This window comes from Salmo salar, chromosome ssa09 (genome assembly GCF_905237065.1).
Source record: "Salmo salar chromosome ssa09, Ssal_v3.1, whole genome shotgun sequence".
In the NCBI taxonomy this organism is placed as follows: Eukaryota; Metazoa; Chordata; class Actinopteri; order Salmoniformes; family Salmonidae; genus Salmo; species Salmo salar.
In genome coordinates, this window is record NC_059450.1 from 7,320,898 (window position 1) to 7,342,608 (window position 21,711).

The following is a 21,711-nucleotide window of genomic DNA, read 5'->3' on the forward strand; positions in this document are numbered from 1 at the left end:
ACGTTTAAGTTCCTTGCTCAGAACATATGAAAGCTGGTGGTTCCTTTTATCATGAGTCTTCAATATTCCCAGGTCAGACGTTTTAGGTTGTAGTTATTATAGGACTATTTCTCTCTTTACCATTTGTATGTCATATACCTTTGACTATTGGATGTTCTAATAGGTCCTTTAGTATTAGTATCTCGGGAGTTGATAGGCTTGAAGTCATAAACAGCGCAATGCTTGAAGCACAGCGAAGAGCTGCTGGCAAATGCAGGAAAGTGCTGTTTGAATGAATGCTTACGAGCCTGCTGCTGCCTACCACCGCTCAGTCAGACTGCTCTATCAAATCATAGACTTAATTATAATAATAACACACAGAAATACGAGCCTTAGGTCATTAATATGGTCAAATCCGGAAACAATCTTTTTGAAAACAAAACGTTTATTCTTTCAGTGAAATACGGAACCGTTCCGTATTTTATCTAACGGGTGGCATCCATAAGTCTAAATATTGCTGTTACATTGCACAACCTTCAATGTTATGTCATAATTATGTACAATTCTGGCAAAATTAATTACGGTCTTTATTAGGAAGAAATGGTCTCCACACAGTTCGCAACGAGCCAGGCGGCCCAAACTGCTGCATATACCCTGACTCTGCACAGAACGCGAGAGAAGTGACACAATTTCCCTAGTTAAAAAAAACTCACGTTAGCAGGCAATATTAACTAAATATACAGGTTTAAAAATATATACTTCTGTATTGATTTTAAGAAAGGCATTGATGTTAATGGTTAGGTACACATTAGTGCAACGACAGCGCTTTTTTTTCGCAAATGCGCATGTTAAATCATCCGTTTGGCGAAGTAGGCTGTGATTCAATGATAAATTAGCAGGCGCCACATCGATTATATGCAACGCAGGACAAGCTAGATAAACTAGTAATATCATCAACCATGTGTAGTTAACTAGTGATTATGTTAAGATAGATTTTTTTTATAAGTTAAGTTTAATGCTAGTGTTACGAACCGAATCCCATTTAGCTGACGACCCTTCCAACTCCGCCCACCGGCATCCTAATAAGGAAACAAGAACAAAGAGAGAATACGGCAGACAGAGTGGGAGGGTCGTCACACTAGCTAGCACCTTACCTTGGCTCCTTGCTGCAGTCGCATAAACAGGTAGTCAAGTTGCCACGCAGTGTCCTCGTGGAGTGTAATGTAATCGGCCATAATCGGTGCCCAAAAATGCCGATTACCAATTGTTATGAAAACTTGAAAATCGGCCCTAATTAAAATCGGCCATTCCGATTAATCGGTCGACCTCTAATACACACGGGTTTTGACAAAGAAACGCACACCTATATGCAAACACACACACACACACAGGTACATATGCAAACGCACACCTATATGCAAACACACACACACACACACACACACACAGGTACATATGCAAACGCACAAACTGCAACATTACAAATGAATCCCATTAGGCATTACTGCAATTCGTAACAAGGGTATAAAACATAACTATAAACATTGGGTTAATGTCCATCCAGTTGCATGGATTTTTATTTTTATTTTTTTAGCAACAACAAAACATTTTTTACAGGTGTACAGCTCAGCCCATGTGGACAGAGGTGAGGGGTCAGGGGTGAGAGGTCAGGGAGGGGTGAACCTACGTGTGACCAGGTCAAAGGTCCTTCTCTCCTCGGGGTTGGGGCGCACCTGACAGGTCAGAAGGTTGAGCTTAGCCGGTGGTCGGTTTATCTGTGGAACCAACGACACTGGGGTCAATTTCTCACTCTAGGGTCGACGAGAACCGTACCGGCTCAGATATGGTATTTTCACATGGTCTTTTCCAGCATGGTTCCAACACCTATGGTACATGCAGGGCAGCCCAGTACAGCTTGGCTTAACTCAGCTTGGCCCTCTACTTAAAAATGCCATCGAGATTGAATTCCTTGAGAAATCCACAAGAAAGGGGATGTGAAAAAGTCCTACTTGATACCAGACTGAAAAGCTATTGAGGGGTATATTTCGAGGGCATCAGAAATCTGTTAACTGATTTAAAAAGTTACATGTGGTCAGGTATACAGTAGTTGGAGGATTACTTTTGGCAGTGAGCTTTACTGTATGGTTTATGGGGTACAGGAAATGAGACGGTGAGAGATGTTGGTTGCGTCCCAAATGGTACCCTATATGGTGCCCTGGTCAAAAGTAGTGCATTATATAGGGAATATGGTGCCATTTGAGACGTAGCCATTGTCGAGTCTCACCGTGCTGTGGGAGATGGTCAGACAGCCGTACTTGACGCCGCACTTCCTCTTCTGCCACACCTTCCTAATCCTGGAGGAGATGCAGAGAAGGAGCGCGAGGAGGAGGGAGAGACACAGACCACAGTCTTAGTCAGGCATAACTTACTGTATATCTACCATCAAGCTCACTCATCATTTGTTGGAATACAAGTTTCCCAACTGATTCACACCCCCCCAACCCCATGTTATCACACTAATCTAACACTCTGAGAACAAGGAGAGAGGGGTTAGAATAGAGACATAGGCCTGCTTTTGGACTTCCAGACTTCCTTGCTCTCCCTCCCTCGGTCTCCTTCTCTATCGCTCCCCCCTTTTCTCTCTCTGCATGACATGGCTTAGCTAGAGGAGCTGGATCCACTCATCCGGCCAGGCCTCTCAGCCTAGATCCAAACCCCAGAATAATGGAGACCAGCTGAGGCTGACATGGCACGGTGATTCCCAGCCTCTCCATCTCAATGTCACGCTCCACCCAGCTACATACCCCTTATTAATGACAGCTTTGCACACTCTTGGCATCCTCTCAACCAGCTTCATGAGGTAGTCACCTGGAATGCATTTCAATTAACAGGTGTGCCTAAAAGTTAATTTGTGGAATTTCTTTCCTTCTTAATGCCAATCAGAAGATAGCCCTATTTGGTAAAAGACCAAGTCCATAATATGGCAAGAACAGCTCAAATAAGCAAAGAGAAACGACAGTCCATCATTTCTTTAAAACATGGTACGTGGACTTGGAGCCTCGTTGTCAGTGTATATACACATTGTCAGTATATTTATCAGTGACTTGACCTTTTTCACACAGACTCACCCGTCACTCCTCTTCTGTAGGAAGCCTGACTTCTCTGTGCCGTACTTCTTGTTGCCTTGAGGTTGGTGTATGCTGTAGCCGTTGCCCGAGTTCTTTCTGTTCAGGTATTCCTAATCACAAAACAGTAGTGACTTAGTCCCAGAAAATTGCTTTAGAACAATATTAAAAGCAAGATACACTACTGTTTATTGAATGACACTGGAACAACAAATAGGTAGCACATTCCTACTGAACAAGCAGAGGTAGTCCCTCTGTTTCAGTCCATTTTCTTCCATTTGGTGCCTAATGAACATAGCCCAGCACAGAATGTGCAGAAGTGTTTGAGTTCTGTAGGGGTGTAAACCATACTTCTTTCCCCTCCACCTGTAGCAGCAGCCTAAGGGAGTCTCGTAGCTGAGAGAGCTGTCTCACTTCCTCATCCTGGTCCTGTCGTACCTACAGCCACAAAGGACAGATCAGAGTGTTAGCTAAATACAATCTACTGTATCGAGTACAAACACATTGATTTGGGTTTGGAGGAAGTTTCTGGCGTTGATTGCAGCTTTGGACACAAAACCAACTTTTTCCCAGAAAATAGTGGCTGTGGGATGGGATGCTTTGTTGACATGGCCTCAAGCAATGGGTGTGGACAGCTATAAAACCATAACGTTGCAAAAAAAAGTGTAACGGAGCTAGAACAATAGAACACTCTTTGGTTTCTGGGGTCCCATCTTAGTCTGATCCCAGATCCGTTTGTGCAGTCTTGCCAACTCCTAGACAGCACAAACCACCAGGCTAGCTTAGTACCACCCCTATCTGCCTGTCACATTAATGAATCATGAAAAAAGCCAAACCAGTATATTTTCATAATACTTCCTTGAACATGAGAAATAGCGAGCCTGAGCTTGGCCCCTTTCAGACCAAGCAGAACAAGAAGAAATCACCGACACTCATTAAAGTCATGTGTCCGTTACTAATACTGTGCCTGATGCCAGAGCAGGATTTTATGTCATCTATCACAAAACATCTAGTGGCCCTTTTGAGTACTTCAGATTATCACAGGTGTCTGTAATAAACTCACACAGAGGGCCAGAGATTATCACGTGTAAAATATATGACAATTAAATAAGATCATTTTTTTAAATTAAAAATAGAATAACAGCTTTAAAACATTCTAAATATAAACCAACTTAGTGAATACAATGTGTGTTTAATATGAGTGTTTCAGCAAGAAATATCCTTTATATTTACACACCGATTTATTTTACTATGTCAATATGTAGTAGTTAGTCAATGGTGGCAGTTGTGAAAAAAGCCAAAAGTTGGAAGAGTTGCAATATGTAACTTTTTGGGCGACCTGACCAAATTCACTTAGAAATGTGTGTTATAGATCTGTCATGATCATTGAAAGCAAGTCTAAGAAGCGTCAGATCTGTTCTATGTGCGCCATTTCTATGATTCCCGTTCTTAAGTTTAACTTTCGGTTTTGTACACCAGCTGAAAATACAATATTTTCGGTTATGGAAAATAGATTTCACAGCGGTTTGATGGTACAATGACTCTCCACAATATATTTGCTTGTTTTGGCAAACTGAAATTAGGCAAACTATTATAATTTTAGCAACCAGGAAATGGCGGCAAGATTTCTGCATAGTGCATCTTTAATTGAAAATTATGTAATTGTTGAATAGATGCTTTTTTCATTAATTAGGCCATTTTCTCTTGAACCATATGGTCTAGCTACTAGACATGGAAATAAGAACACAAATGAATACTATATGAATACATTTTTTAAAAGTTATTACTATATGAACACATTTTTTTTTTAAAGTTATTCAAGTATAAATTACCAAAGTTATGATAGACTGCCATAGATTTACTGTTAATTACCAAAATGATTGAGGATTCCGGTGACTTTGGTAAATTACCAGTAGCTTTGCAACCCTATGACCGAGAGGGAGAAAGAGACAGCCAACACACATGCGAGAGAGTTAACCTTAGCTTAGATAAGCAAATCTAGGTCATTAGGCCTACCAGGCTCTCCTATTATTAAGCCTACCAGGCTAATAATAGGAGAATAATTGGTTGTTAAATAGGAATTTGACTGTAGCTTACGCAACTGTTGTCTGTCTATGAGATTTACAGTTGCCTGCTAGCAATGTGTTCTGTTATTGTGTCTGGGCTTCCATCGGCAGTTGGAAATCTGTGGGGGGGTTGTTTGTGTATGTGCTTGCGTGAGCGTCAGACAGCCTGCTAGACACACACGGAGATTAGCCCTAAAACCTAACCTTCCACTAACCCCATTCTAAACAGACAAGGGTCTCACCATTTTAGATTGATACAGTTCCATGGCTATGACTAAGTTTCAAATAGTTCAACCTTCAGACGGCTTAACTGCCAAAACAACCACCTGTGCAAGCAGTAGTATAATGGTAGTCACCATAGAAATGTCATCTAGATTATATTTGTAAGGTAGTCACGTGGTAGAGAAGACATGGTTCGTATCATAGTTCCAGAACACTATTTACTAAACTTAGCTTCAGAAAGCAGGTCAGCAGTTGGAATAGAATCTGACCTTTGACCCAGACAGTAAATCTGTGGTGACTGACTTACATTCTAGATAAGATAGCGCATTCAAAACAAGGGTGAGGGAAATGTATAGAAATAGATTTACTAGTCAACATACTGGGAAATGTGCCAGAAGTTATTTTATGACTGGCCCTCGATAGGCTTGTGGACATTCCGGTTAAATCCTCTCTTGTGGATGGAGAGACTGACTGAAGTAGACAAAAGGTAGTAACATTCCACTTAAATCCTCTCGTACAGGAAGGCGAAACTGACTGACAAACAAGTAGACAAAAACACATAAAATACTCATTACCGTGTGGACAGATGAAGCCAGCTTCTCCACAAAAGGACTAAGGTTCTCGGCAGCTTTTAAGCCGTCCTGGAAGAAACTGAGACAACACCGCTTTAACACTCAGGTACATGATCCCCAAACACACACAGGTTATAAGAGCTCCTAGCATACCAAGTCGAACAAACACTACATATGCAACAAATAGTTAAGTACCGTGGCAATAGCTAGTAAAAGGAAGACACAACTGAACAGACACATTTTACACCAGAAGCCACAGTAACATTCCTGACGTAAACCCTTTGTGGTGCTACTCTGTGTAGTAGCTGGGAAACTCAACAGTATGAAAGCCATATGCTTTACCATAAGTCCCTTTGATACTTCCATGCCAAACTGGCTCTGATATTTTCTTTGACACATTATCCTCTCAAGCACAGTTCCACTAACTATATAATAGACTATAACCAGGACAATGCAGTCCAGCTCAAAAGGGCATGAATGCAGCATAGAAGGAGAACTTACTTGAGCTGGGCCTGGAAGTACTTGATGAGACTCTGGAGCAGGTCTGGACCCTGGCGCACCTTCAGTTCCTGGATCTTTAGCAAGTACTGGACAACCCAGAGGATGTAGCGTTAGTAACCATGGTTACAGAGCTTAGGTTTCGGTTAGGTTCCGAAACTGTCAGTGGTTATAGACCACAATTAAGTTGTGCATCATTTTACTGATTCAAATCAGTCACTCTTTGATCCTGGTTTAGTGTATATTTGAATAGGGCCTGGAGTTTTTCCCTGACCATTGTGACCTGACTAGGAAAAAGTCCAGGCCTTCGTGGTCACGTCATGGTCAGCAAAAATGCTGGACCTTAATATAAACAAGTTTTTCTTCTGTTGAAGACGGTATGGTTTTCAGGACTCAGCCCAAACATGAAATAACGCAACCATTTTAACTGTTTGAAGTCTGTTGCTAAATCTTTTCTTTTTTTTAAGGTAGGTAGGAAAAAAGCATTTGGAGCCAGCTGTAGGACCTCGCTGCTGCTTGTGGAAGGAATGACTGCAGTCTGCTTCGTCTCTGCTCCATAAAGACTTGTTTAAAGCCATCTGTCTGCGGTTTCATTAGGCAACAAACGAGAGGATTCTTTTTTTTTTTTTTTTTTAAAGACTGAAACAGCAATGTACAACCTCGATTTATCCTACAATATTTTTGCTGTTGCGTGCCCTGATGAATAGGACCCAGGCGAGAGCCTTGGAGGAAGGGGAATAATTCCTCTTTTTCTCCTCCATCCATCTCAGCAGCTGACCTCACAGAGAGAGTGCAACTAAAGAACAAATTCCCCTACGCTCGTAAAGTGTAACTGTGAGCTACAACCTTAACTGAGCTTAGCTTTGGAGTCCGAATCCAATGGTACCGATTCCAATCTGTGCTCCACATTTTACATCGTCTGCCACCCCCACCTTGATCCAAGCTGTGCGGTTCAGGGGAGAAGTTGTCCTTATGCACAGATCTAGGATCCTAATCAACTCAAAATAAGTCATTTTCACCATGGTAAAACTGATTCTGATACAAATAAAAAAAGGTTTTCTGGTGAGTGTTTTGCATTGGTCTGTGTCAGGTATTGTGAAAGTCCATTAGGTGCGCGCCTGTAATTGCTATTTGAAGTGGACAAAATAGCATATTTATTAAATTAAATATTTTAAAAGCCATGGTATGTCCTTGTAGGTAACAACGTCACAAGGATAAAATGCATAGCAAAGCTTTTTAAATTGTCAAAATAGGCCTACAAAAAATGCACACACACTCAAGTAATTGAGTACTAAAGACCGTTCGGATATCTGATTAGCCGTGCCCATCGCTAGTATCTGTGTGCGCACGTTTCCTGTCTAGTCTCAGCTCCATGACCCCACCTCACACATCTGCAGCTGGAAGGTCCTCCTCTCTCGCTCCATGTCCTCCGTCACGTTGTATCCCTCAGTCTTGATCAGGCCCAGCTGCCGACTCTTCTCCCTTCTCTCCTTCTCCAGTTTCCCACTGTGAGTGAGTGTGAGAGTGAGAGTGAGAGAGAGTTTGAGAGAAATGGATGGATACCCTTAATGAAAACAAATAGCGTTAGAAAATGTAGCAGGGCAGACAAAACAGCTGCTGAAAAGACCAGGGACAGCGCATGAGAAAGTGATATGGGTGGATTTACATGATACAGTCAGCAGGTATTTACTGTCCTAATCTTTGCCCTTTTACACATCCTATTCCTGTAACACACTCCCTTTTTTGTGGAGGTGAAGCCCCCTTCATATATTTTTAGCTTATATTAGACAACATGCAATTTAGACCAATAGTGTAATGTCTGAGCTCAAATTTAGATTGGAAAGTGCCATGCCTCAGCAATTGAACATTATTGGATGTGTAGAAATTCCACTCACACAAGTTTGGACACACCATCTCATTCCAGGGTTTTTCTTTATTTTTACTATTTTCTACATTGTAGAATAATAGTGAAGACAAACTATGAAATAACACATGGAAACATTTAGAAACCAAAAAAACTTAAACTAATCAAAGTAGCCACCCTTTGCCTTGACAGCTTTGCACACTGTTGGTATTCTCTCAACCAGCTTCATGAGGTAGTCACCTGGAATGTATTTCAATTAACAGGTGTGCCTTGTTAAAAGTTACTTTGTGGAATTTCTTTCCTTCTTAATGCGTTTGAGCCAATCAGTTTGTGTTGTGACAAGGAAGGGGTGCTATACAGAAGATTATTTGGTAAAAGACCAAGTCCGAATTATGGCAAGAACAGCTCAAATGAGCAAAGAGCCCATTACTTTAGGGCATGAAGGTCAGTCAATTTCAAAAAACTTTAAAAAAGTTTCTTCAAGTGAAGTCGCAAAAACCATCAAGCGCTTTGATGAAACTGGCTCTCATGAAGACCGCCACAGAAAAGGAAGACCCAGAGTTACCTCTGCTGCAGAGGATAAGTTCATTAGGAGTTACGAGCCTTAGAAATTGCAGGCCAAATAAATGCTTCACAGAGTTCAAGTAACAGACATCTCAACATCAACAGTTCAGAGGAGACTGTGAATCAGGCCTTCATGGCCAAATTGCTGCAAAGGAACCACTACTAAAAGGACACCAATAAGACGAAGAGACTTGCTTGGGCCAAGAATCACGAGCAATGGACATCAGACTGGTGGAAATCTGTCCTTTGGTCTGATGAGTACAAATTTTAGATTTTTGGTTCCAACTGCCATGTGAGACGCAGAGTAGGTGAACGGATGGTCTCCGCATGTGTGGTTCCCACTATAAAAAATAGAGGTGGTGTTATTGTGTGGGGGTGCTTTGCTGGTGACACTGATTTATTTAGAATTCAAGGCACACTTAACCAGCATGGCTACCACAGCATTCTTCAGCGATACACCATCCCATCTGGTTTTTGCTTAGTGGGACTATCATTTGTTTTTCAACAGGACAAGGACCCAAAACACACCTCCAGGCTGTGTAAGGGCTATTTGACCAAGAAGGAGAGTGATGGAGCGCTGCATCAGATGACCTGGCCTGCAAAATCACCCGACCTCAACCCAATTGAGATGGTCTTGGATGAGTTGGACCGCGGAGTGAAGGAAAAGCAGCCAACAAGTGCGCAGCGCCTCCCGGGTGGCGCAGTGGTCTAAGGCACTGCATCGCAGTGCTAGTTGCGCCATCAGAGATTCTGGGTTCGAGCCCAGGCTCTGTCGCAGCCGGCCGCGACCGGGAGGCCCATGGGGCGGCGCACAATTGGCCCAGCGTCGTCCGGGTTAGGCTGGCAGGGATATCCTTGTCTCATCGCGCACTAGCGACTCCTGTGTCGGGCCGGGCGCAGTGCACGCTGACCAGGTCGCCAGGTGTGCGGTGTTTCCTCCGACACATTGGTGCGGCTGGCTTCCGGGTTGGACGTGCATTGTGTCAAGAAGCAGTGCGGCTAGGTTGGGTTGTGTTTCGGAGGACGCATGGCTCTCGACCTTCGCCTCTCCCGAGTCCGTGCGGGAGTTGCAACGATGAGACAAAGACTAACTACTACTAATTGGATACCACGAAATTGGGGAGAAAAAAGGGTTACATTTTTTTTTTTAAGTGCTCAGCATATGTGGGAACTCCTTCAAGACTGTTGGGAAAGCATTCCTCATGAAGCTGGCTGAGAGAATGCCAAGATTGTGCAAAGCTGGCATCAAGCAATGGGTGGCTACTTTGAAGAATCTAAAATATATGTTGATTTGTTTAACACTTTTTGGTTACTACATGATTCCATGTTTTATTTCATCGTTTTGATGTCTTCACTATTATTCTACAATAATACAAATAAAGGAAAACCCTACTCATTCAAGGTGTACAAACTTCTGACTGGTACTGTATATATCCTTCTGAGAGATGGACCATAAAAAGAATAGACTAAAATCCTTATAATCACTATCAACTTACACTTTGATGTCATAGTCCTTCCAGCTTTTCTCCAACTGCTTCTTCAGCTCCTAAAGAATACGAAAAAGATGGTTATGACCAGCTTGGCATCTGCTCCAGACAAATCAAATAAACATGGCCTCTATTCTACTGTATATCATCGAAACTGTGGACATTCACAGGACACTGCACAGGAGGCCCCAGTCACTACCCTTATATAACGCTTCAACAAAAGGAGTTTGACAATAATATCTACTGCAGGTGAATGACTCATTATGTAGGGCCAGGGGTTTTCCTGACCATGTGACCTGACCAGGTAAAACTCCAGGTCCTATTAGTAATAGTCTAAGCCTATATAAAACAGTGGCCCAGTTTCTCCTGGTCGAGTCACATGGTCAGCAAAAACTCCCGACCATATTTATGCTTTATTTCAAAAATAATAATAATAAATTAATGGTACAGATAAACAGACTGACATATTGAATGAAGAATTGCTCATCCGATGGGATGCAACAGTTTAAAAAGCTTTCACTAATTTGCGACACCCAACACAATATGGGTGTTGGTCATAAAATGGCACTAGACAGTAGTAAGTACACAGAGCTGATGTTTTGCAGGGTTGTGGTTTACTCTTAGACAAGGTGCATCTCTAGCTGACTTTACAGACACAGACTGTGGGAGGCAGGAGAGTTAGTGCACAGTAGGTTACACAGAAGACTTACAGTTTGTACACTACAGTAGAGCTACTCGTAGGGTTGCAAAGTTCCAGGAACTTTCCCATAATTCCCAGTTGGAACATTCCTGGAATAAGGAGGGGATATGCAGGAAACTCGGGAACCCTACCAACCGGGCTTTCTGGAAAACCAGGCAATATTGGGAAAGTTACTGGAATCTTTCAACCCTAGTTACTCACCAGTCTGCTGTCTCTGAGCTCACTCTTCAGGATGTTCTCCAGGGGGAAGGAGATGATGTTGTTCAGGTTCTGGACCTGGAAGACAGAGACAATGAGTCACATAGCTACACAGACACCCATTTTCGATTTACAATGACGAAATAAAAAACCTGTATTGGTTCCTTTGGGTCATATGGTCCAGTTTTTTTTATTGAGTCACATTTCGAGGAATGGCTTTAGGGATGGGATGGCTCCGGGTGCACAACAAATCAGAATTTGTACATGACCAAATCAAATGAGATTCAGATGGAATAAGTGTATTGCATACTGTATTCTGGTTACTTACGCTGAAAATCCTTCCCGTTGTGCATCGAATTGGACTACAGAATAACGGTGCACATTTTAGGACATCCACAACACATGAATGTCCTAAAATGTACACCATACAGATAAAAGTTGTCGTAAAGTCTGTCAGTCCAGTCCTTCTCCACCTCTGCTCTTACAGGCCGATACATGATACGCTACCACCTGAACCCTAACCCAGGAACAAGGACATGTCCTAAAATGTACACCATACAAATGAAAGCGCTGCTCTTTAAGGGGTGAAACATAATATAAACACCACCACCCAGGAACAAGGACATGGCGCCCTGCAATCCCCTCCCTCACTCTTATCATGGTGCAGACTTGGCTTGGGACCAAAGCAGGGTGGTGACCTGCTGAATGATTAGCTCCACGGTCTATGTAGGTTTATTCCTGTTCTCTCACACAATTTTCTATCCCATCCATTTCTGGCATCATAATATAGTACCTCTATAGAGTATTACTTTATTAATCCCAATTTGGGAAATAGTTTTATCACAGCATGCATCAAGGGCAGGACACGCAACAATGACCAACATATGATTAAAACAAAAATATGCATATTAAGACAAAAAGGCAACTGCACCATAGTATCCCTAAAATAATAGAGCGATTCAAATGCTGTTCTCTATCCAACTCTGGCGGAAAACAAGCAACATTGTTTAATAGGAAGACCTCAAAACAGTTTATCAATTTAGAGGTCTGTATCCATTTTAGCTTTTCTTGCAAAACTACACTGAACAAAATATAAAATGCAACATGTAAAGTCTTGGTCCCATGTTTCATGAGCTGAAATAAAAGATCCCAGAAATGTTCCATAACGCACAAAAATCTTTTTTCTCTCCAATGTTGTGCACAAATGTATTTACATCCATGTTAGTGAGCATTTCTCCCTTACCAAGATAATCCATCTACCATGTGTGGCATATCAAGAAGCTTATTAAACAGCGTGATCATTATACAGGTGCACCATGTGCTGGTGACAAAAGGCCACTAAAATGTGCTGTTTTGTCACAACACAATGCCACAGATGTCTCAAGTTGAGGGAGCGTGCAATTGGCATGCTGACTACAGGAATGTCCACCAGAGCTGTTGCCAGAGAATTGAATATTAATTTCTCTACCATAAGCTGCCTCCAACATTTTAGAGAATTTGTTTGTCCAACTGGCCTCAACCACATGTAACCCCCCCCCTTGTTGCTGTAATTGACAATGTTCTCAGTCAACTTACCTGGTAAAACACGGGACAAAAAAAAAATATATGACCATAACTTTGAAATTGTTGCGGTTATATTTTTGTTCAGTGTAGTACATTCACAGTTTGATGTACCTCACATGCTGATAAAGTGATAACACTGAAATGGATAATCAAAACATCTGACCCATTTTGTAGATCCTACCGATTTACAAATGTACTGATTAACTGACTGCTCAGTGTAGGGTGGCAAAACTCCAGGAACCTTCCCAAAATGCCCAGGTTTTCTAGAAATCCCAGTTGGAAGAAGGAAATCTGGAAACCTCCAACCAGTCTTTTAGCAAAGTCTGGGACTTTTGGGAAGGTTACCAGAATTTTGCAACCCTAGTTCAGTGCAAAAAACATCTCCTGTACTGAAGCAGCTCTGTAGGTAAATAAAAAGACAACCATTTCCCCCTTCTGAGTTCACACTTGGGTTCACCTTGAGAAATTGATGCAAAACTTTAAAAAGTTAGTGTCTTTGTTTTGATTTTCTTCCGAGAATTGAATGAAAAAAAAAAAAAAAAAGGCCCTGTGTTCTGTGTAACAGTGAAACGACCCTCTTCAGAGCACGCACTCAGACACACAGCCCCCCCCCCCACACAGTTTACTGTAAAAGCCCCTAAATCAAGCAGTGGTAGTGTTTTGGATTAGTTTCCTCAGTTTACTCCGGCACTCCCTCAAGGTCCTGAGGGGGACTTTGACAGCTGGGGGGAGAAAGGGGGAGTTGCCGTGTCCACTCCCAACACACTGAGGTCTGGGATGAATTATAAATCGAATATCAGTAGGAGGGTTCCAGTTCTCAGAGGGGCGAGAGGTGCTCTCCTGCAGTTGTTGTATCCCCCCCCCAACACAATGCATGCACACACGACTCACTCCTTCAAGCATATGCACACACATACTGCTGCGACAAGAGTGGGGTCTTTCCTCACCCCTCTCCTTAAACGGGGGCCCTTTGACCCTCCAGCTGTGACCACACTGCAACTCATTCATAAATAACCCCTCTGACCAGGCACGAGCGCAGGCACACGATTAATGAGCTCATGGCTTGGTTAAGTCACAGCTTAGTGATGGCAGTAGGACCACTCAGCACTATTCATGTGTAGAGCTGCAGACATGAAGTACTGTGTGTGTGTGATGGAGAAGATTTACATCAGAAAGGATGAGTTCACATAACCAGAAAATGACGGATTAGGACTATTCTAAACTGAGTGTACAAAACACCCGTTCTTTCATTGACAGACTGACCAGGTGAATCCAGGTGAGAGCTAAGATCCCTTATTGATGTCACCTGTTAAATCCACTTCAGAAATCAGTGTAGATGAAGGGGAGGAGACAGGTTAAAGAAGGATTTTTAAGCCTTGAGACATTGATTGTGTATGAATTGCCATTCAGAGGGGGAATGGGAAAGACAAAATATTTAAGTGCCTTTGAACAGGGTATGGTAGTGGGTGCCAGGCGCACCGGTTTGGCTGTGTCAAGAACTACAACGCTGATGGGTTTTTCCACGCTCAACAGTTTGTGTGTATCAAGAACAGTCCACCACACAAAGGAGTCAACATGGGCCAGCATCCGTGTGGAACGCTTTTGTACAATCAGTGCATATTTGTACATCTACCTTAGATCATTGATGGCGCTCAACTCCAAACGTTTACGGAATAACTGGCCACTTCATTGAAAGTGACTAGTGTTCGATTATTAATGTTTACATACTGCTTTACTCATCTCATATGTATATACTGTATTCTACTATACAGTATTTTAGTCAATGCCACTCCGACATTGTTCGTCCTAATATTTCCTAATTACATTATTTTACTTTTTAGATGAGTGTATTGTTAGATACTACTGCACTGTTGGAGCTAGGAACACAAGCATTTCGCTACACCCGCAATAACATCTGCTAAATATGTGTATGTGACCAATAAAATGTGATTTGACACCTTGTAGAGCGCCCCATGCCCTGACGAATTGAGGCTGTTCTGAGGGCAAAAGGGGATGCAACTCAATATTAGGAAGGTGTTCCTAATGTTTTGTACACTCAGTGTATATTTGTACATCTACCTTAGGTCATTGGCGCTCAACTTCAAATGTTTATGATCTGACTGAATACTGCATTGGTGTTAGCAACAGCCTATTGTCACCTCTAGCACCTCTCTTAGACGTCACCCAAGGGTGTACTCACTAGGAACCAAACGGAAGAAATGGTGAGGTACATACCTGCATTTGTCCAATAGAAACTCCTGTTTTCGTTGTAACATGTTTTCCGTTTGGAATAATAGTTTTGCAACAGTGGCCAACTACAGCCTAACTTTACCACATCTGTTCTGTCACCACCCACATCCAATAAAACAAATTAATCTGTATTCTCAAAAGCACTGTTTCCTCTTAACTATACACTCCTCTTCCCCCTCAACACCATCACTACATCAACACCTATAACTCCAAACTCTGCAGCCATTGCCCCTCCCCCAGATACAAAAAGGTTATTCCCACACCTCTCCCTACCCTATACACCCTACTCATTTCCTACCCCTTCCCCCAAAGTTTCTCTCATCCCTGTTTCCAAAGTGCCTTACCTCTCCCAGACTCTTAGCCCCGTCCCCTTATCCCCTAAAAAATGTCTCCCCTCTATTATCACTCAAAACTCTTGACATCTTGCACCCATTTCTTCTCTCCTCCACCTCCCAAAAGTCTTCCCTCAAACTTACACCCTGTCCCTCCAAAGTCTCCCCCTACTCTCACCAGGTTCTTGAAGAGTGCGGTGACCTCCCTGGTGAAGACAGCCAGGTTCAGGAACCCAGTGGACACCTCGTTGTTGTCCTGGGTCAGGTGACTGTTCCCCAGGTTCTCCAGCACGTCGATGTACTGCTCCTTGTTCTCTGCGTGACCTAGAACCACAAACACAAACTTAATTGTTGTTTCCATCCTATGCTGCCTTTTGAGTCATTCCATGTCATTTTAGCAAGCCATGACACCCACCATCTCAGATTGTTCTGAAATCTTTTCGGTAGTTAGAAACTGACACGATTAGCATTCCTGAAATGTATTTATTAGTATTTATTTTTTTTTGCCCTTTTTCATCATCATAGCCAAATTGGTAGTTACAGTCTTGTTCCATCGCTGCAACTCCCGTACGGAGAGGTGAAGGTCAAGAGCCATGCGGGAGAGGTGAAGGTCAAGAGCCATGCGTCCTCCGAAACACAACCCCGCCAAGACGTACTGCTTCTTGACACAATGCACACTTAACCCAGAAGCCAGCCGCACCAATGTGTTGGAGGAAACACCGTAAACCTGCCAGCCGTGTCAGCGTGCATGCGCCCAGCCCGCCAAAGTTGCTAGCGTGCGATGGGATAAAGACATCCCGGCCAGCCAAACCCTTCCCGAGTGGCGCAGCGGTCTAAGGCACTGCTGCTCAGTGCTAGAGGTGTCACTACAGACCCTGGTTCGATTCCAGGCTCTATCACAACCGGCCGTGATTGGGAGTCCCATAGGACGGCGCACAATTGGCCCAGCGTCAACTGGGTTAGCGTTTGGCCGGTGTAGGCCGTCATTGTAAATAAGAATTTGTTCTTAACTGACTATTTTGTTGAAATGTAATTTGATCTGAGAAATAAAAGCTAATTGATTGCACCCAAAGTGACCCTGTTAAAAATTATGTGAATCCTATAAAATTAGCAAATATAGTACGCAAAATCCAAATTGGACAACATTTCTTCCTACGATAGAGTAAGACATGAGGATTCCAGTAAAATTGTCAACACTCTATAGAAATCCCACCCCAACAACCAGTATGCAGTATCGGTTCTCCATCTTTGACAAGTTGTATGGAGCTGCAGCTTGGAGTATTGCTTCTTCAACCCTAATGCATTAACTGTGAGTCTGGATGTTTTTTCCCCCCCGTTCAGAGAAATTAGCCATTGCATTATTTACCATAAATACATTTTATCCATTTTGCTGGTCTCCATTTATTAAAATGGATCACAATATTTTCTTTGCAACTTTGGGTAGAAAACCAATTGCTTTTGCTCATGGTGAAAGTAAATTGTGGGCAAGCTAGTCCTCCATAAAAGCAATTCAGTTTGTCCTTCTCTTAGCAACCTAATGCTTCAACCCAAATCACCTTAAAATAGTCCCACAAAGTCCAGCAGTTCTTTGAGAGGGCTATCCGTATGGTGCAATTTTCATTTAAAGATTTTTTTACATGCCCAAAACTTTGATGGAGAAATGGGCCAGTGACTAAAATGCAACAATCCTAATAAAATACAATTATGAACCATTGCAATCCAGTCGTATGTTTTTCAATACAGTTGTTAGAAAACGTCTCTTTTCGTAGTGTGAAATTTACCATTAAACCCAACCCAAAAACATTGCAAAACACTGTTCCGTGTGTTTGGGTCCCCCCCCCACCCCACTCACTGACAATCATTCAATTAGCCATGTCAGAATTTTAATTATTATTTTTAAATGGCTAAGTTAGTCTAGTCAGCTATCATGGCCCGAATTCTGACCAGGCATGCAGGGCACATGCCCAGGGGCTCTGACCTCCAGGGTGCCCCCATTGATTGATTAGTCGCTGTCACTCAGATATATTAACATGGCATAAATCATGACAAAATGTGTAGAATTGCAGGAAATGTACATTTTAACCATGGCAAAATGAGTAAAATTGCACAACATTTTTCAAGAAAAAGCCACATTTCCTTTGGGTCACACGGCTAAATATGTAGAATTGCAGGAAATGTACATTTCTCTACACCGTCAAAAGGTTAAAGAAACCCTGGTCTAACTAATCCATACCTAAGGGAATATAAACCACAGAGGGGCCATTTCCTGGACACTAAATAAAGGCCTTTGCAGACTGTATGATATTAGCCGTCATATGCCACGATTGTACTGTCCAAGACAAAATTTCCACTTTGTAGGCAAAATCTTAAATCGTAAACAGGGGCGAAAATCTGATATCAACTTTGGAGGGGACAATTACATGAAATTTTCTCAAGAGCAATTCCTGAGGGGGACAACAAAAGTAGTGCTGTAACACAAAGCCTACATTGTAATATGGTAAATGTATATTGAGGAACCAAAGAAATAAGGTGTTTGCCGTACTCCTAACTACCGGTACCCAAAACTACACAACTAATCACAACTGCAATACCATTGCCTTTAACAAATCTTAGTTCAGTCACCAGTTTAAGTTGAGAGTGGGGGTATCCATGGCATTTTCCAATTATGTTCCTATTTTACAAGTCAAAAAAATTGAGAACCTTTCATAATGTTGCCAAACAAAGACTCAAAAAACTTACCTGAGACTCCCTGTCTCTGCCAGTCTGTCCCTGCATATCTGTCCCCAACTCTGCTGTCTGTGTGCCATCTGTTGCCTGCTCTGCCTAATGACATCATTGTGAAACATTCCCATTAGAATTTCATTTCTTTCTTATGAACATTATATCAACTAGTCTTTGAGATATTAGGCTACCTAGGGTTCTTACTCTGCGTTTTGGTGTACTGAAAAATACTCTGATGTCCGTCTTTTATTTTTCTACCTGGCTGGCTACACACACACACACACACACACACACAGTGTGTAGGTTATTTACAGTAGGAGATGGGCTTCTATCTTATCTTTTATCATTCTATTTGGGCTTCGATCTAAAAGGTAGCTAGCAAATGTGAAACGGATTAAAATGACAAGAGTTGACAGCTGTATGAGTTCACCATTTACACAACATATGCTGCAACCTTTTGTAATTTTAATAGTTTGTTTCATATTGGCTGGCTTCCAACAATAGCTGAATTTGCAAAGCTAGCAAGCACCAATTCTGTTTCAGTGGTGTTTGCTATAATTTTTGCTACCCTGGTTAAATAAAGGTGAAATAAAATAAATAAATAAATAAGTAAATAAAATGTTCCCTTGCGACAATTTAGCTTTTGTAACGAGACCATTAAATATATTTAAGACAATGGTAGAAGAGAGTGTAGCTCTTCAGTTTGGACTTCAGTTTATCGCTAACCTTATCGCAGGGACTTTGAAGCACTAACTTACATCATCTGCATGCTGATCTTGAAATAAATTGACGATAGCAAAGATTCCATCTTTGACGAGGCCACATAAATTGAATATTAATGGAATATATTAATAGTTAATATTTGCACGCTAGCTCTGCATATTCAGCTAGTGTGTGTGCGCGATTGACTGGATTAACCTCACGTCAGTTACGTTCATTGAGTGCCTTTCAGACAGTAGATACGACCCCTCTGTTACCTTGCCAACTAAGGAACTGGCAGTGGATCAAACCATTGAGGCAAAGGGTGGGGGGGGGTCGCAATCTTTTGAAACTTAAAAACGCGCTATTAAGTGTCTATAATCAGTACAATTGCTTTCATTGCGTATTATTAATATTATCTAAATGACAGTTATGTTTCAGTGATATATTGGGGGGGACAAATCATATTTTCCCAGGATGGAGGGGGTCGTGTGTCCCCCGGGATTTCCGCCCCTGGTAAATGATTGTCAGACGTCTTGGCTCTTTCAATGTGACAGGGTCTAGGTCTGCTGCTACGTCTGGTCATAGGCTCTGACAAAGTTCTGTCAGTGTCAGATTTTCTTTGGCTTTATCGTGTAGCGTGGCTGGTGTTACGAGCCGACCCGGTAACTGACCAATAGGAACGCGGCTGGCACGGAGTAACGCACACAATTATATGATTATTGTGACTAGCCAGATTAATACAATAGGTTAGATTTAAACATTTACATGTGTAAGAAGAACAATTTCCTTAAATCGTGTTTAGGCTACATACATCTGAAATCAGGCTGACGGGATTATGAGAAATGCACAAAATCGGCAATCAAAATAAAACGTTCTACCTAAGCCACCATGTTATTTTGGGGAAGCCCATTTAATTCTAAGTTCAGGCATATAAAAAGATGTGAAAAAAAGTTTCCGAGCTCACTTCACTCACACAAGCATCTGCGCTGGCACATGCACAGATCGAATACACCGCTGCAGTTGACGTAGCCTATGTCAGTTGACGTAGCCACTTAAACCAAACGCAGAATGTCACTACAGAACTGAAGTAAATCCTAAAATGTAAAAAGATTTGGTAACAGTGTGACAATCATAAATGACTGAATGCGACATAAATCTGCAAAGGCCTTAAACCTAAGAGAAGGACAAACTGAATGAATTTAAAAATGGAGGACTGGCTTGAATTGTAAGGATGACCATACAAATGATTTTCTTCAGGAGCAAAAGATATTGGTTTTCTACCCAAAGTTGCAAAAAAAATTAAAAACACAAGAGACCAGCAAAATAGATAAAAGGGTGAGGTGGCAGTAGCAGGGGCATATGGTTGGCAAAACTTGGCATGGGGTGTGTGGCTATTGATCATTTTATTGGATTCCTCGTGTCTTACTCATTGTTGGGAACAACTATGGTCCAAATCAGAAGTACGATTTTATTGAAGATTATATGAATCCTATAAATAACAATTTGCCAATTTGGGTGCAATCAGAGAGATCTAATTTCTGATACATTTCTCAGATATCAAATATTATTTCAACAAATTGTTTCAGGAATGCTAATATTTTCTGTTTCTAATCAAACAATTTCAGAACAATCTGAGATAGTGGGTGTCGAAATCCTCTTTATTGCGCTTTGAGGTGGAATGACTCAAGGTTAGCCTCCGTCTCTCCTTCAGACACCCTTTCACGTGAAGTGTGTTTACACTCCTAGCTCACAAGAGGCTGTCTGCTATTGCTGTGCTCCAATTTAAGTGTTCTTCATACTCTGCTTTCTTCCACAAAAATCTAGTCTCCTGATCTCTCACTTTGTTCCGCTAGCTTTCACCATGGTTTTGATTAAGATCTCCTGGCTTCCACACACAGCCTACAAGCCACTGATGTGGACCTCTGGAACATCTACATTTGAATAAAGTCGCATAAACCTACACCGTCACAGTAAATCCATTATATATTTTAGGCAGGTCAACAACAAGAAAACACACATGATATGAAGAATATGTAGCCTATTTCAGAAGAACAGAATAGTATAAGTTGACCTTATATGGCCTAGCCAGATCATGGCCTATGGCTGTGGGCTATGATAGATTATCTTGTAATTCCCGTGGCATTATTTTATAGTAAGAAGAATAATTGAACATAGCTGAATAAAATAGAAACAATATGTTTCCCCAAATTATTTCAAATTACCTACACAAACAGCTAGCTAGAAAAAAAAGTTATTAACAAGATAAAAATGTATTAGAAGACTTAAAAGCAATACAAATAAAGTTGTCCAGTAGGCATCTACAGAGGGAGCTAAGAGCTGTGTTGTCTGTCATTTCCCAGCAGCTTCAGTAAAAAAGGCAGGGCCTCGGGTCTTAGCAGAGATACGTTGCCAAACTTTGAGCGGTATTGAGAGGTTAACAAAGAAAAAGGTCCTCCTATATGCTTCATTTACATGTATTTATGCAACTTTAGTTGTGATACAAATGTTAGGCTATATGTTTTGATTTCTAAAACATTCTAGGCTGCATGATGCGACTAATGATTTAAAAAGTAGAATGAAAGGAATTGCGATCTGCTCTGTTTCTTGCTGAAGGCTGCAAGCACACACACACTTCACAATTTGACAAGCACTTGATTCTCACCTGTCAAACTATTCTAAATTGAATATCGTCTTTACATATAGTCTATTAATGTGTGGAATTATTTTTATAAAAATAACATCAGTAGTCTCCACTTGAATAGCGAATGGAGGTTATGTGCGGTTCCGTTTTTAATTTGCCAGGTAGGCTACACTGGTTATAAAGTGAATATCTGCACCTCTTTTTAAATAGGCCATGGTGGCAAAGTA

General features: G+C 41.7%; 1 protein-coding gene across 2 annotated transcripts in view; it reads right to left on the reverse strand.

Annotated features, from left to right (window-relative positions):
- Positions 1-21,711, reverse strand: part of asap3 (ArfGAP with SH3 domain, ankyrin repeat and PH domain 3) — a 54,652-nt gene that overhangs the window by 19,272 nt on the left and 13,669 nt on the right. For both annotated transcript variants that reach the window (XM_045723356.1, XM_045723355.1), the window contains exons 3-12: positions 15,599-15,744; positions 11,279-11,353; positions 10,387-10,436; positions 7,845-7,968; positions 6,466-6,551; positions 5,968-6,043; positions 3,456-3,542; positions 3,108-3,217; positions 2,264-2,333; positions 1,667-1,754 (exon numbers count right to left, since the gene is read on the reverse strand). In XM_045723356.1, coding sequence (XP_045579312.1) covers positions 1,667-1,754; positions 2,264-2,333; positions 3,108-3,217; positions 3,456-3,542; positions 5,968-6,043; positions 6,466-6,551; positions 7,845-7,968; positions 10,387-10,436; positions 11,279-11,353; positions 15,599-15,744 — 912 coding nt within the window. The remainder of the gene's footprint in view (positions 1-1,666; positions 1,755-2,263; positions 2,334-3,107; positions 3,218-3,455; positions 3,543-5,967; positions 6,044-6,465; positions 6,552-7,844; positions 7,969-10,386; positions 10,437-11,278; positions 11,354-15,598; positions 15,745-21,711) is intronic.